The 17,848-nt window shown below is 35.2% G+C and overlaps 1 protein-coding gene across 1 annotated transcript in view; it reads right to left on the reverse strand.

The window, feature by feature from the left end:
* Window positions 1–17,848, reverse strand: part of KHDRBS2 (KH RNA binding domain containing, signal transduction associated 2) — a 574,896-nt gene that overhangs the window by 474,741 nt on the left and 82,307 nt on the right. Inside the window, exon 2 of the mRNA XM_044253624.1 lies at window positions 3,577–3,704. Coding sequence (XP_044109559.1) covers window positions 3,577–3,704 — 128 coding nt within the window. The remainder of the gene's footprint in view (window positions 1–3,576; window positions 3,705–17,848) is intronic.

The raw sequence follows: 17,848 nt of genomic DNA on the forward strand, positions 1-17,848 counted from the left end.
TTTTTAAAAGGCGTTGAGAGGTTCGATTGCCAAATAGGTATAGTTGCAAGCAACCAGCATATCCCATCCACTCATGGCCCACGCTTGTGAGACGCTGCCCTTTTGCAAGTCTAGCAGTAATAAAACAGAATACAGCCTTAGCCACTTACATGTATCTTTGTTTCTTAGGTCCTATAAGGCACTTGTTGGTGGAGGACCATGAAATCATGTTATTTTTCTTACTTCCAAGGATAAATATTGTCTTCATACCAAATTTGTACCCTAGCTACCGTTCTATTCTTTTCTTGGATATGTCATATAGCTCTGCATGTCAACACTAAATCATAACGCAATCTTTGGAGTCATTTTAAATAGTGATGAAACTCAATCTGCGTTTTTCCAATACAATAAACAACTGGATGCAAGAAGGCATGGCCAAATTTACTTGGACCGAGTTTATAGACAACTCGTTATGAGTTATGACCACTGCTTGCCCGACAGAGACTGTAAAATGATTCTAATATGCATACCAGTTGGAAATGGTAAAATTTTTAAAAAATAAGTGTGTATTAGACTATGCAATATAGTATGTGTGCATTTAAGGAGAAAGAATTCACATTAACGATGGTGAGTTTTCTGCCTAAATCTCTCCAGGATCTTCTGTGTGAGTCTCTTATGATTACAGAGGGACATAATGCCACATGTCTCCTTGGAGACTTGACTATCAAGAAATAATTGCACTGATTCTGAAACATCTGCGAATGTAAACAATAGATGTGTATAGTCTATTTCTTGACGAATCCTGTTGCAAACAAAAATATTAAAAACAAATAAGAAAAGCTGTTTATTATAATAATTTGATATGACATATTTTTCCCCAAATTGAGTGCTTAAATGTAAAGCAGGAGAGCTAGATAAATCATTCTTAAAGTGTTTGACAATATTTTTCTATTTTCTGTAATTCAAAATCTTAAATGTCTTTCAATTCCTTGTGTTACTCAATTAAGTCAGCAAATTAACTTGATACTGGAGACTAACTGAAGTCCAATCTATCCAAAAAGGTCATGTAGTAAAGTCAGGATAAGGTCATTTCCTCAAGAAGTCCCATAGTTATTTATTGCCCTTTGTTGGAGGGGACTGTGTCATTCCCACACTAATTACCAGATCAAACAGACAGCAGGCATCAAGGGGAGAGAAGGCTCTGAGAGAAGTTGTGAAAAGTGGGTCTTTCTCCAATGTACCCCCCTGAGGGATAAATCACTTTTTATTATAAAAGATTAAACTTTAAATCCATAAATACTGTTGTGCTCTGCTCAACAGTTCACAGCATCACACCACACCACATACTTTACAGCTCCCAAAAGTCCATCCAATACGACGCAAGCACAGTGACTGTAATCTTAACCCCACCACTATTTTTGTGAGAGGTGGGCAATAATTACTCAGCAGGAGGGAATCACCAGTTTTGAAATAAAATACGGTTATCAGAATGTTGGTTTTAATTTGCTATACTCTAAAAGCAAACAAAAACAAATGTAGGTCAACTTGATAGATGATTCTGTTCCGTTCCGTTTCTCAGTACCTTTTTCTGTAAAAGGGCTCTAAGACTTCTCTCACTGTGATAACTGGATGTATGAAATGCACATCCCTTTAGAAATAATTTAAAATGATTTAGCATTCTATTCATCAATTAAAAATGGCAAATTTTCTAAGGCATAAATTGTTACTTGATAATATTCAATAAAAGTCCTAATCATTAGGAGCTCTCATTCCTCACATTCTTCCATATTTTACATGAATAAGTAATAAAAAAACGTGAGCATTACCGGTCAAGTTAAAAATGTAATGGGTCCCAAAAAAGTGAAGAATCTACAATAAGAGCAAGCTCGCTATCTCCATCTGCAATGAAGATATGTCTTTGAGTAATTCTTGATTTCCCAGTTACCTCATTTGGAAAATAAAAGTTTTATATATTCTGTGATTTCGAAAATTAGTCCCAGCTTAAACATTCTGTGATTCTAAATATTCAAGCAGGTACAATAACTTGCTAGTGAGATATGGTCTGTTTTAATACAAATAGACAGTTTTGTTATTTGATCATCTTCCCATAAATTGTGAAATTAAATCTCACACAAAAATTAGACACTATACAGTGTTCTTGTTTCAATATTCATCATTATGCATCAAATATAGACTATGGCAATCTTCACTATAAAATCACTCATGCTGTCACTTGAAGAGCCACCAGAACTTGAAATGCCTTTCACACCTGGCCAACCTGAGTTGGTCAGAAATACAGAGCTGCATTTTATTGAGAAAGAGATATTGAGCCTGTCATTGGCTTTCCCATATCCAGACAATAGACAAGTGTTCTTCTGAGGAACAGTATCAAGTTATATAAATATTTAAATAGAGGACTTAGAGAGAGAATCTTGTACTTCATAATGGATTAATCAAATTCCTTTAAAAAGACATTGTTCTTCATACCCGTGTTTCTCCCACATTTCGTTACTAAGTAAACATTTTCATGTACATTTCTTTGCCTAATTTAATATTCATAAACACATGATTATGAAATAAATTTAAAAATTTAATTGTAAAATATAAATCTACTGAATACACCTTTCTTGCAATAGAGTAAATCTAGCTTAAAAAAAAAAAACAAAAAACCCACAAAAAACGAAACAGTTGCATGCCCAAAAACCTCATCTGAAAGTTAAATTTTACAGTTTGGTGGGCTGTAACAATTTATTCCTATTTGAAATAATTATAAACACAACATTCTACTTAATAATATTTACTAAAATTTATCATATTAGAAGACAATTGGTAAACTACAGCATTTATTTCTGTAATTTTTATTATTAGGATAATTACATGGTCCTTGTTTCAAATTCATTCTTCAGAAAGTAAATTACCAGCTTAAATCTGAGTTTCCATTGTTAGCATACTTAATTTATTTAAAAAAGGAACTCTGGTTACCCATTGGAATCTATGAGTATAAGTGATGAAACCTTGCCATTGAATGCTATGTCATGATTCTGGTGATAGAAATCTTGTAGGACAAGCAAATGCCTAGTGAAAAAGTACTCTCAAGAGAATAGTATGATAATTATTTTTATAAATGAACCCTGACTATGGAAGACTAGAGGTTATAATCTAAGGATCTAATACAGACTAGATTAATTTCCTGGTTATAATTTCCTGTGGATTGGCTAATGCTGTATATTTGGTATCATTACTTCTATTCTTTTTTATAGTAGGAATATATATTGTAACATGAACCAAAACATAATCAAGTGAGTATGTATATTCGGACAAATTATTGAACAATTTACATGTTAAATAATAATTAAATATCTATTTATGCTTCCCATATTCATGGAATAAAAGTGCTACAGTCTTTAGGTGAAAATGGTTCATATCAGTGTACTTTCAAAGACTTCTCTTTCCTCTGTATCAGTATCATATATTTGTGTATATTAATATAATGAAATTTTAAATATTTACTCCATGAAAGACAATGAATAAAACATCAGGTCATATGTTTATCATTTTTTTCTTAATTCCATGAGAACAGAGCACATATTGCAGTACCTTTGGATATTGCTTGACAGGAATCAATACTCTTTCTGAGAGCTTTATGTTTTTGTTGCTGATGACATCAAGATATTTCTTTTCTTCATCTTCCTTTTTTCCATCAGACCCTTGAAATTTTTCAATTTCTGAAAAAAAAAAAAGAAAAAACAGTAAGCAAAAGGAGAAGTCATCATAAAAATAAGTATTCTTATTACTTGCCTTCTTAAAAAGAGACTTTGAAGACTCTTGATAGACTTGAAATATCTGTTAACAGCTATGGACATGCTGCTGCTACCATACATTAAGATGACCTCTTTTGGGACACCTGGGTGGCTCAGTCCTTAAGCATCTGCCTTTGGCTCTGGTCAGGATCCCAGTGTCCTGGGATCTGGTCCCACATCCAGCTCCTTGCTCGGCGGGGAGCCTGCTTCTTCCTCTGCCTGCCATTTCTCCCTGCTTGTGCACTTTCTGACAGGTAAATAAATATAATCTTTAAAAAGGGGGAGTGACTGGGTCACTCAGTCGTTGGGCGTCTGCCTTCAGCTCAGGTCATGATCCCAGGGTCCTGGGATCAAGCCCCGCATCGGGCTCCCTGCTCCACAGTCTGTTGGTGTGGGGGTGGTGGGGACTGCTTCTCCCTTTCCCACTTCCTCGGCTGTGTTCCTTCTCTAGCTGTGTCTCTCTCTGTCAAATAAATAAATAGAAATCTTAAAAAAAAAAAAAAAAGTCCTCTGTCAACTCAAACTAAAAAGTTACCACTGAAGATGCGACTGTCTTCCATGAAGAAGTTAATTTTTAGCATCTTCATACAAAACACAAGGAAAAATATATGCCCTTTAACAATAAAAAATATCTAAATGAACATAACTTTCCTAGGGACAATAAATAGAACAAAATATATTTTAAGGTTACATGTTTCATTTTTACTCGGGATTATTCCTAAAAAATATTTGGAAAATAGTAATCATCCATTATCTAATTGGATAGTAAAGATAAATAGCATGTTATTTTATATTCTAACAAAACTTAAAGGCAATTAAAAAGGAGGGGTCACAGCAAAGTCTTTTAAAGGATTAAATCTGTAAATGCTATCATTCATATTCATCATTATGAAATTATCTGTCCATATGTTTAAAATGAATCACTACTGTTGCCTTATGAGACTATTCCCAAAATGGATATTTTTTGAGCAAATGTACAATATTTATCTACTCTCTCTTTTTAAAATTAGTTTATTCCAAAAAGATTCTTAAACCGCTACTGTGGGTACCACAGACAAAATAGAAAACAAAAAAGTCTCTGTTTTCATGGAATCTATATTCTGATGCGAAAAATGAGAAATTAGAAAATGAACACACACACACACACATATACATATAAACATACACATGCATATTTATGTGTGGGGATAAAGAATAATAAATAAAGCTATTAAGACAGGTTTTTTTGTTTGTTTTTTTAGTTTTATTAGATATAGGGCAAGAGCATTCTGTTTCTGTAATTTTGGAGTAAAAGAAAGGTGATGATACCCACTAAGTATGGAAATTCTCAATTCATGCTAATTTATATTGCATTTTGAACAATTATTTTTTACAGATCTGACTACTTCTGGAGGTAAAAGGAATACTGTATTGCATTTAACAGCTTTGTTCTTTGCTATTTTATTTGTAATTAGCATCTTTTCCAAAATGATTTCACATACCTTACATAAAATCCCTATAACATTCCGGACGGAAATCTTTTAGCATACTAATGGCTCATGTGGAATTGTTAAAAATCTTTTTGAAGTAAGATTACACTGCTTCCTCAGATTGGCGGAATGAATACCACACTGCATTGTTTGCACAAAGTCATTTACAATCACTTTTTTCAGGTATATGCTGTAATTTTCCTAAAGACAATTATCTTAAAATAAACTGTACTGCTTGAAAAGAAGCTATATGCAGTATGTCTATAATTTTTTCTAAGAACAATGACATCAGATTCTTACTTTTCTGCTCCAGATTATTTTATTTATTTATTTATTTATTTATTTGACAGAGAGAGATCACAGTAGGCAGAGAGGCAGACAGAGAGAGGGGAAGGGAAGCAGGCTCCCCGCCGAGCAGAGAGCCTGATGCGGGACTCGATCCCAGGACCCTGAGATCATGACCTGAGCTGAAGGCAGCGGCTTAACCCACTGAGCCACCCAGGCGCCCTCTGCTCCAGATTATTAACAAGCCACTTTAACTGACCGTCTTTTTCAAACAATCAGCATTCTCTATTTAGACTTTTCAATCCCTTATATAATTATTACATACAGAACTCTGACAACTGCAAAGAAAGAATATTCATTCTGTCTTCTGATACTGACAGTGAACTTCTGATCACTGCCCTCTGTGTAAATGATCCTATCTCATAATATACTTCCTAGTTTTGCTGAGGCGATTGTAATGTGAGACACACGGAAGAGACCAACTCAATCCCTACTCTACTAAACGTATGGTTTCCCCTTGTCACTCTGCCATAAAATAAACTGAATTTGTTTGTCATTATTTGTTCTCTACAATACTACTACCCTTGGCATTTTCAGATGTTTGTAATTTTATCAATCCGTGATTAATTCCAATAAATTTTCCATCAAGAAATGGCGCTGAATAAAATACCATTTCAACGCTTTTTCTGCTCATTTCTTAGAAATGTTGATACATCTTTTGCTCTTCTGATACTTTCAAGAAGTTATCTTGTCTTTCTTGACATATCTACATGACTAATAGCTCAGTAATTATATTTGTCAAATGCATAGTCATAGAATGGTATAAGCCAAATTTGCCTGATTTAAAACCAGAGAAAACAATGTATACAACACCTTTCCTTTCTAAATTTTAGTTTAAAATAATTCTTTACTTCATCATTCATGCACATTTTTTGTGGGACGTTTAGACAATACAGGTAAAAATTTAAAGGCGCCCATTATCATCTAGCAATAACTAAAGAGTTTTGTGCAGAGGAGTTGAACAATTGTTTTATACTTGTTTATATGGTCTCTCTTAAAATTTAACTTCATATTATTGGGAAAACATATTCTACATTAGGGTAAGCTTATGTTAAATGTCAAACTACACAGATTTTAGTATTTTCTGTTCTCCTTTCATGTTTTATCTGTTAATGTCCATATTCGTTCAAGAATTTTTTTAAAGCATTCATGGTCTTTTTTTTTTTTAAAGATTTTTTATTTATTCATTTGACAGAGAGAGATCACAAGTAAGCAGAGAGGCAGGCAGAGAGAGAGGAAGGGAAGCAGGCTCCCTGCTGAGCAGAGAGCCCGATGCGGGACTCGATCCCAGGACCCTGAGATCATGACCTGAGCCGAAGGCAGCGGCTTAACCCACTGAGCCACCCAGGCGCCCTCATGGTCTTATTTTTAGGGGCTCTCTCCATAGTACTGAAAGTATGACATTACCACAGAGTTAACTTTTGGTCATGGGTGTATTCACCTTGCATCCACTAGCATTTTAGTCAGCTAGAAGCTATAGTGAGAAAATATTTTTTTATTGTAATAAAAAACACATGACAGGACTCACCATTTTAATCATTTTAGGAGTACAGTTCAATAGTGATAAGTCTACTATGTTGTTATGCAACATATCTTTGTAATGTTTTCCTCTTGCAAAACTGAAATTCTAGACTCATTGAACTCTCATTTTCCATACCCTTCCCACAGGCCTTGGCAACCAGCTTTTCACTATCTGTTTCTATGCTTGACCACATTAGATACTTCATATGAGTAGAATAGCACAGTATTTGCTCTTTAACGACTGACTTATTTCAATTAGCATAATATCCTCAAGGTTTATCCATGTTGTAGCATTTGTCAGAATTTCCTCCTCCTTAAAGTCTGTATAACATTCCATTGTAGATATATAGTACATTTTCTTTATCCATTCATCCATCAATAGACATCTGAGATGCTCCCTCTTTTTAGCTACTGTGTATAGTGCTTTGATGAACGTGGGAATGGAAGTATCTCTTTGAGCTCTTTCTCTGAATTATTTTGGATATATATGCAGAAGTGGGACTGTTGGATCACATAGCAATCCCATTTTAATGTTTTGAGAAACCTTACTATTTTCCATGATTGCACCATTTTATATTCAGAACAAAAGTGCACAAGAGTTCCAATTTCTCTGCATTCTTGCCAATACTTGATATTTTCTGTTCTTTTGATAATGGCTATGTCCAAGAAATCACTGATAAATCTAATGTCTTGAAGCTTTCCCCCTATGTTTTCTTCTAGGAGTTTTATAGTTTTAGGTCTTACTTTTAGGTCTTTAATCCATTTGGGGTTAGGTTCTATGTATGATGTTAAGACAAGACTCCAACTTGATTCTTTTGCATGTGGAGATCCAGTTTTCCCAACACTATTTGTTGAAAAGACTGTCCTTCCCTCATTGTATGTTCTTGGCATCCTTGTTGAAGAACATTAGACTATATACACAAGGGTTTATTTCTGGGCCCTGTATTTTGTTCCAATGGTCTATACTTCTGTCTTCATGTCAGTATCACACTATCATCATTAGAGTTACATCATATAATACACACACACACACACACACACACATATACATACATACAGATATATTGTTTCAGTTTTGGATTTTTTTTTTTAAAGTTTTAATTTCAATTCCAGTTAGTTAACATACAGTGCACTATTAGTTTCAGGTGTCAATATAGTGACTCAATACTTCCATACAATATCCAGTGCTCATCAGAAGCACACTCCTTAATCCTCATCATCTAATTAACCCATGCCTGAACCCACATCCCCTCTGATACCCATCAGTTTATTCTCTATGGCTAAGAGTCTGTTTCTTGATTTGACTCACTCTTTCTCTTTTTCCCCCACTCTTACACTGTTGGTGGGAATACAAACTGGTGTAACCACTCTGGAAAACTGTATGGAGGTTCCACAAAAGGTTGAAAATAGAAGTACCCTATAATCCAGCAGTTGCACTACTAGGTATTTACCCAAAGAATACAAAAATACTATTTTGAAGGGATACATGCACCCTGATATTTACAGCAGAATTACTTACAAGAGCCAAATTATAAAAACAACCTAAATGTCCATGGACTGATGAATAAAGATGTGGGGTGTGTGTGTGTGTGTGTGTGTGTAATGTATTACATATAATATACAATTTTTTTACGTCTCATATTTTGAAAACAGGATGTATGACATTTGAAATTTGTCTTTTGTTTTCAAAATTATTTTGGCTATTTGGGGTCTCTTGAGATCCTATACATGTTTCAGAATTTTTTTCTATTTCTGCAAAAAATAAAAAAATAAATAATTGAGATGTAATAGGGATTGCACTGGATCTGTAGGTTTCGTAGGGTATTATGGACATCTTATCAATATTAAGTCTTCCAATTCACAAACACAGGATTCCTTCTTCTTATTTGTATCTTCCTTCATATTGGTTAGTGATTTTTGTAGATTTCAGGTAAGAAGATATTTTGAAGGGAATTTTTAGTTCTGCTTTGTTTCACTTTTCCCTCATTTTCGTTGGGCATATAATTTCTTAATTGCTTCTTCTTGGTTTATTTTATTTTATAAAACTTTTTAATTTGCATATTAATTCATTTTCTTTTTTATATTTTTATTGATTAATGTATTTAATGCTATGAATTTTCTTTAGAAAACTTCTTCAGCTATACCTGTCTATTCTGATTAGTTGTGTTTCAATAATTATATCTTTGCAGAATTTCGGCAATTTCATTTTCTTACTCTCAAAATGTTGTTTAGTGTTTAATACCACTTTTAAAAATGTCCAGATGCACACCATGACAGACTGTGGACTCTGAGGAACAAACTGAGGGTTTTGGAGGGGAGGGAGGTGGGAGGCTGGGTGAGCTTGGTGGTGGGTATTATGGAGAGCACGTATTGCATGAACCACTGGGTGTGGTGCATAAACAGTGAATTCTAGAACACTGAAAAGAAATAAAATAAAATAAGAAAAATGTTCAAATGGCAAAGCCAGTCTACTTTGATATTAATTTCTTTTTTTAAAATACTTTATTATTAGGCAGAGAGAGAGAGACAAGAGCACAAGCAAGGGGAGTGGCAGGAAGAGGGAGAAGCAGGCTCTGTGCTGAGCAAGGAGCCCAATGTGGGACTCGATCCCAGGACCCTGGGATTATGATCTAAGCCAAAGGCAGATGCTTAACTGACTGAGCCACCCAGGCATCCCTAATTTCTTTTTTTTTTTTTAATTGCATTGTTAGTATTACTTCTATATTTTAGATTTCTTTTTTTAAAAAAATATTTTATTTATTTATTTGATGGACAGATCACAAGCAGGCAGAGAGGCAGGCAGATAGAGAGGAGGAAGCAGGCTCCCTGCTGAGCAGAAAGCCAGATGCGGGACTTGATCCCAGGATCCTGGGATCATGACCTGAGCCAAAGGCAGAGGCTTTAACCCACTGAGCCACCCAGGTGCCCCTATATTTTAGACTTCAATGAAGGAATTCTTAGTGGGTAAATTTTTGGTCAGGGCTTATAAACATTACCAGGAATGGGTATATATTCTCTGTTGTTGGGTTGAAAGTTAGCTGTAAATCAATGTGATCTTTTTCCTACACTGGGTTTAACTTGGAATGAAAGAAGTGTGCAAGAATTTCTTTGTAATGTGTGTATAAGTGGAATTTTGGTTCCTAAATTATGCACGTACTTAATTTGACCAAACTCTACTGTTTTGTTCCATAAAATATGGTAGGAACATTCCCACAAACAGAAAAGATGTATTTCTATGACTTCCATTTCCCTCCAATGACTTAGATTTTTTATTTAATTTTTGTTTTATTTTATTTTCTTTGACTGAGAGAGAGTGAAAGTGTACATGCAGGGGAAAAGGCAGAGAAAGAAAGAAAAGCAGGCTTCCCACTGAGCAGGGAGCCCAACGCAGGGCTTGACCCCAGGACCCCAAGAGCACCTACTTTCACCTGAGCTGAAAGTAGATATTTAACCAATTGAGCCACCCAACTGCTCCTATATTTTTAAAAATACTTATTCATTCCATTTTTTTGAGAGAGAGTGAGAGAGTGCATGGGTAGGAAAGAGGGAGAGAGAGACTCTCAAGCAGATATCCTCACAGAGCGAGGAGCCTCATGAAAGGCTCGATCTCACAACCCTGAGATGATGACCTGAGCTGAAATCAAAAGTTGGATGCTCAACGAACTAAGCGACCTAGGCACCTCCACTGGCTTAGATTTTTAACCTCACCTAATTCTCCTATAGAAACAAGACAAATGCCTAAAATAAGAAAAAAAAACAAACAAACAAAGCCAAAAAACCTTAAACTCTGAAAACATTCTCATAATCCAGACAATCTATAAGAACCCTATCAAAAAGTGGATTTCTGAAAAAACTGAAAATAGTAGGAACTCTACTAGGTCCTGTATAAAGTAGAGTGTGAAAAAAAAGAAAATTTAGATAGCTCCAAGAGCCCTGGAACACAGAAATTTCAAGCAAGTACTTATCCTCAAAAGAAGAGATGACCTGTAATGTAGAATTCTCTGTGATCTGAAAAGTAAGAAAGAAAAACAAAAAACTGGGACAAGACCACACAAGCTCTACATGATGAGTGATTGTGAAGTAAACAATGGAGACCATATAACACATGAGGAAAACCTAAACAATGGAGACTATACAATGCTTGAGGAAAAAGCTGGCAGTACTATAGTAGCACAAACACTTCAGGATCTCAGAAAACAAAAATGTTCTTCTTTAAGAATAAGTCCCTTCCTGAGAGGGAAAAACTGCTTCAAGCAAAGTCCTCGAGAAGCATAAGGCAAGGATGACACCCCAGCTGAAGAGACTATTCCAAGAGAAACCTCCTAAAAACACAGGCAAAAACTTTCTCATTTAAACATTAAAAAGAGAAAGTTTGTGTTGAACCTCATACAAGTATATTACATAAGAAAACAAAAAAGGAAAATGAACTAAATAATATATTGACAGAACGTGAAAGCAGGAGAGAAACATAACAAAGCAGAAAATATATATTAAATGAGGGGAAGATACGGAATGTACAAAAGTAATAAAAGAGGCGTATGTATCAGAAATAGAAATGTGTTATGTAAGAACCAATAAATTAGAGGAACATGTAAAAAGAGCTATCAAAGCTCAGGAGTGAACGAGAGAGAAAGAGTTTAATTCATAAGTGAAAAATAAACCAGAAATAAAAAAAGACTAAATGGTCAAAAGAAAAGAAATAAAATCAGAGGAAAGAATTAAGCACCACTATCAAATCAGAAAGTTAAAAAGGTGTGAGAGAAAACGAAAGATATAAAAGACAGGTAATGACCAAGGTGTATATACCTGGAGCTCTGAGAAGTTGAAAACTAAAGCAATAAAACTGAAGAAACACTAAAAACTACAATTCAAGAAACTGTTTCATAAAAGAACTATATGATAATGTCACATGAACTGAGGACTGTGACTAGCTCAATGTGCTGATCCAAGGGAGAGGGATAGGCAGAAAGAGGAAGCAAGGCAGAGGGAAAGGGGTGGAAAAGAGAAGGAAAGAGAGATCAATTTTGAGACTGACAGGTATAAACAATAATGCAAGATTTAATGGACGAGAAGTAATTGCTACCAAATTAGTTTCAGACAGTGGTTAAAACTCAGGCTTAAAAAAACAAACAGGGCACCTGGGTGGCTCAGGGGGTTAAGCCTCTGCCATCAACTCAGGTCATGATCTCAGGGTCCTGGGATCCAGCCCTGCATCGGGCTCTCTGCTCAGCAGGGAGCCTGCTTCCCCCTCTCTCTCTGCCTTCCTCTCTACCTAGTTGTGATCTCTCTCTGTCTCTGTCAAATGAATGAATAAAATCTTTGAACAAACAAACACACACACAGAAAGCAAGAAGACAAAACGCTTTTAAAATATGAGCAGTATATGTCTGCCTCAGTTTGACACCTGGAAATTTTAAGGACCTATTTTATATTTTTATATTTTAGCCAGAGGCTTCCATTGAGGTTAAACAATAACATTGTTTTTTAACCCTTAAACTGTCCCTGCTCCCCTTCCCCATGGGGACTTACTTAAAAATAAGTCCCAGAAACCAGCCTCAGGTAATAAAGCTCAAATACAAGGGTGGGTCAAGCCAGGTGGAGATATCCAATCAGTGGGGGGCGCACACTGTCTCCTAGCTACCAAGGTGATGGGCTAGTTTCTATGGCTACCGTGGGGTGAACTGTAATTCAATTAGCCACCTCTGTGAGGCCAGGCCCAACCACATGGCCTTTGCGCTATAAAAGTTAGTCGGGAAAGCAGGGAGGGGTCGTCCTCTCTGTAAAGGGCAGCCCCAATGGGTCTGTTTGATGGCGGGTCTGATTCTTGATGCTTGGCGCGAAATAAAGCTTTGCTTGACCTTCGCTTTGTGTCAGTCTCGCTCCTTTAATCACGGACCCATTATTGGGGCATAACAGAAATTAGGAAAGAATTTTTGGTGTATTGTGAGGATTAACTAAATTAATATGAGCAAGGTGCTTAGAAAGGTGTCTGTCAAAAGCATTGTTGTTTTTATTATTATTCTCATTATTATATACTAAATTTAAAAGGACCAAAGCAATGTTTGCACTAGAGCCATAAGGCAAAATTTCACCGAAGAGGTATCCAGAAACTGATTTCCAGGTTAAGAAAGCATTACAAAGAAAGAGGGAAAGCAACTTGCTGGACTGAAGAATAATATTGTGTAATTCTTATGTATCAAGAAAGGCTTCAGGGCGCCTGGGTGGCTCAGTGGGATAAAGCCTCTCTTCGGCTCAGGTCATGATCCCAGGGTCCTGGGATCGAGCCCCACATCAGGCTATCTGCTCCTCCAGAGCCTGCTTTCACCTCTCTCTCTCTCTCTCTCCGCCTGCCTCTTTGCCTGCTTGTGATCTCTGTCTGTCAAATAAATAAAATCTTCAAAAAAAAAAAAAAATGAAAGGCTTTTCATTTTGCTAATGTTTTAAAAATATTTTTAGTATCTGCCCTATATTTTTAGTTTATTATATTCTATAGCCCCAAGTATAAACAATGCCAAATCCTTTAAAGTTTAGATTAAACTCATCCTGAAAATATGAATAAAATTTCAATGAAGGGGATTCTATCTGAACGTGTGAATTCATACCTCCACATTCCAGTCACTTTCTTAATATATGATTTCTTCTGAAGTCATAATTCATACTTTCTTTTTAAAAAATATTTATGTATCCACTTTGAGGGAGACCATGTGGGTGCATGTGTGCATGCACGCGCATGCGCGCGCACACACACACACACACACACACACACACCAATAGTGGGAGGGGCTAAGGGAGGGAATCCCTCAGCAGACTCCCCATTGAGCATGAAACCCAGGCCGGACTGGATTTTACCATCCATGAGATCATGACCTAAGCCAAAACCAAGAGTCCATCACTCAACCAACTGAACTACCCAGGTGTGCCCATAACTCATACTTTCTAAACTGGATGTTGAGTATTTAACAGTGGTTTCCCATATACTTCTACATAGCATTTTTCTGACCTCCAGAATACAGCTGGCTTAAGATTTTAGAAAAATCAGTAGCCATAAAATTGATGTGCTAGGCTGTGTCTATATAGCAATGCTTTCTACAAGATATTTTATTGTGGTTAAATTTATTTTTGTAACTGGCACATTATAGAGATTCATATTTTTAAACATAAATGACATATAATTACACAATAACAGGGAAATCACAATTATCTTGTTTCATGAAAAATCAGTTATTTAACATAAATGAGCTTTTCTCTTAAAACCATATTTAAAAATTGGGCAGTTGCATATTTTAAGTGATCTTTCTAAAATAAATTCATTACTTCCCAGACATTTCAAGGAATATGCTTTGCATGATCCAGGTACTTTATGATGAATGTGAGTTATTCTATCAAAGCTAATCAATGTGAGCAATGAATTTAGTCTTTCATTAATTGAATAAATACTCCTGAATTATAGTCTACCTCACAGAGTATATGGAGGATTAAGTAGAGAAGGAAAAGAGTAAAATCCAGGAAATAATGAGGGAGACTTAGTATACATGATTGAGGTTGAAAAGTCACTAGTGATGAGACTTAGGATAAATCCTGAAAGCAAGATATATTCTCCTAACTATAGGTAAGAAATGAAGGGAGAGAGGGAAAAATAAATGACAGTCCCTAAATAAGTGATCTTAGCAACAACATTGATCGTGTGTGTGAGTGTGCACACACGTGCTGATTTATTTCACCAAGAAATCATATAACCAATCTTGTTAGAACTATATACTAAATAATAATAAATGTTCTTAGTCAAACAAATTACAAAGAGCATGGTTATACTTAACGTTTTTTTTGTGCCTAAATTTTTTCATGAGTGAAATACATGCTCTTCCAAGTACTTAAAAGTTCTAAAATACAAATAACTTCTAGCTCTAGTGAAATTTTAAAGAATCAAGATACATTTAATTTCCAGTTAGACTTTGAAAATAATTTTTAATGCAATATGAGAGAAAAAAACATTATATGCAAGGTATAATTGTATAATATATTGAAGCAAAGAACATGGAATTAGTCTGGGAAGAAAACAAGTTATAGCCAATAAAATACAAATGACCTTTAAATATAACAATGGGGAATGATGCCAGTATTGAGTTATTTTGAAATTTGTGCTTTGTCTAAAACCAAAAGTCAATAAGAGGCTGTAAAAAATTCTTTTATTTATGGGTATTTTCCAAAAAGACTTTATAATACAAATAATGTTCAACTGCCTAGTGATTAGAAGTCCTTATTATAAATGAGGCATGAACAACTTACACTTACATTATAAAACTGAGCAAAGGTTATCCTACTTATTTCACCTTCAAATTATACCCTTTAAGTTGCTAAGTAGAAATGTTTTCTGCTGTTTGTATTTGAATACAGAACCAAGCTTTTATCAATTAATGTAATAGAATGCAAGAGTGAAATAGAGAGTAATTTTCATCGTCCTTTTAGAATCCCCATGTAAAATCTTAGACATCAGCATTCTATAATGCAGTAGGATTCCAGCATTTTAAAATTCTAAAGATCTAAGTCTAGAATGAATGGCTAAATAGACCATAAATAACAACTGTTTGTTGTGAAACATAAACTTAACATTAACTGTAAAAGAATCTGAGGAAATGATTTGGCACAAAATTTGCTTTGTTGCTATTGATCAGAAAGATATATATACTTTCAAATCTCAGTCTCAAAGAAAGGGTGAGGAAATATCAATGTTACTTTGACATATGTAATTTTTTTTAGCAGCATAACTCCATGGGGTAACAATTATCTCCCTTTTCAAATAAATAAACAGGAGTTCAAAGAGCTAATGTAATATATACTATAAATACAAGAAGGAGAACAATAGGAAAAAGGGGGGATTTGAAAATTCAAGAAGAGGGGTGCCTGGGTGCTCAGTGTGTTAAAGCCTCTGCCTTCAGCTCAGGTCATGATCGCAGGGTCCTGGGATTGAGCCCCCCATCGGGCTATCTGCTCAGCAGGGAGCCTGCTTCCTCCCTCTCTCTCTGCCTGCCTCTCTCTCTGCTTGCCTCTTGCCCTACTTGTGATCTCTGTCTGTCAAATGAATAAATAAAATCTTTAAAAAAAATAAAAAATAAATAAAAATTCAAGAAGAGCAGTTCTCAGTGTAGCCTCATATTTAATAATGCAAACAAAAATGATTTTTAAAAAAAGAGCCAGACTTCGCTTAAAAGTATCATTTATCATGGGGCACCTTGGTAGCTCAGTTGGTTAAGCATCCAGCTCTTGGTTTTGGCTCAGGTCATGATCTCGGGGTCATGAAATAGAGCCCTACATTGACCTTGAAATTCTGTCTCTCTCTCTCTCTCTCTCTCTCTCTCTCCCTCTGCCCCTCCTGCTCGTGCTTTCTCTCTTTCTCTCTCTCTTTTTCTCTCTCTATATCTCTCCAAAATAAATAAATAAATCTTTTTAAAAATACCATGTAGCAACTTGTTCTTATATAAAATATCTTCTGGGGTGGGTAACTAAGGTTCATGTCTTGTCTCACCTGCTTCTAGGAAGCTCAGAGCTGAGTTGTCTTTTTAAAGAAAACTTACCTTCTTCTAACTAGCCTAGGATAAGGATTTCTTGTGTAATTCTTCTTCCTTTTCACCCTCTTTACAAATTTTTGATTATTTAATTTGTGATAGCATTTTTACCCTTATTTTGTACATGCTTTATTATAAGCTGCCTCAAATCCACCTCAGAAATAAGTGATAAGTACCATTTTATTTTAAAATTAATATTCAGTATTAAAAATTAATTATTAAGCCAACAATCTCTACTAATGCAAAATTTCTGTAAGCTCTCTTTTTGGTCTTTGGAGTTAACTCTGAATGCTAAAAGCAGGTCTGTCACCTGCTAGCTACACAATCTTAAGCAAATTGGCCTTAGTTCCTTTTTTTTTTTTAAGGAAAGCAACTCTATCAAATGATGACATTATGGGAATTAGGCAATAATTATGATTTTTTGATATTATAATGTTTCATATCTGTCTCCCCCTATATTTTATTTTATTTTTTTAAAATATTTTATTTATTTATTTGACAGAGAGAGATCACAAGTAGGCAGAGAGGCAAGCAGAGAGAGAGAGAGAGGAGGAAGCAGGCTCCCTGCTGAGCAGAGAGCCGGATGCGGGACTCGATCCCAGGACCCTGAGATCATGACCTGAGCCGAAGAAAGCGGCTTAATCCACTGAGCCACCCAGGCGCCCTCCCCCTATATTTTAATGTCTGAGCAGATTTATTTTACTCGTTTTCACATCTGTGAACTTAGTCCAATGACTAACTAGATAAAAGAAGAAATTATGTCCTAAATATGTGTTTCCCACCAAGGTAAAATGAAATGGGCAATTTCTTACGAAACAAAGCATAAATAATAAGAAGGGAACTTTATGTGTGAATAATGATGCTAGCAAAAGAGATGTTGCAAATAATGGATCTCTCAGAATCAAGGTCAGCAGAGGTAGTAAATAGTAGTCCAATTCCAAAAGGTCTTAAGGGATGAGAGGATATTCCAAAACATGGCATAATATTTTCCTTTTTATTGAAGGCATGAACAATTATTTCAGATTTACTAATGATAAATCAATAGTAAAGTTCTGCAAATAATTTAAGTAACTACAAAAGTAATTTGATAATTGAAACAGAAACAGAAACTGTAAAACTTGATTTAAAAACAACCCAAGGGTGCCTGGATGACTCAGTCAATTAAGTCAAT

This window comes from Neovison vison, chromosome 1, assembly GCF_020171115.1.
Source record: "Neovison vison isolate M4711 chromosome 1, ASM_NN_V1, whole genome shotgun sequence".
NCBI classification, from domain to species: domain Eukaryota; kingdom Metazoa; phylum Chordata; class Mammalia; order Carnivora; family Mustelidae; genus Neogale; species Neogale vison.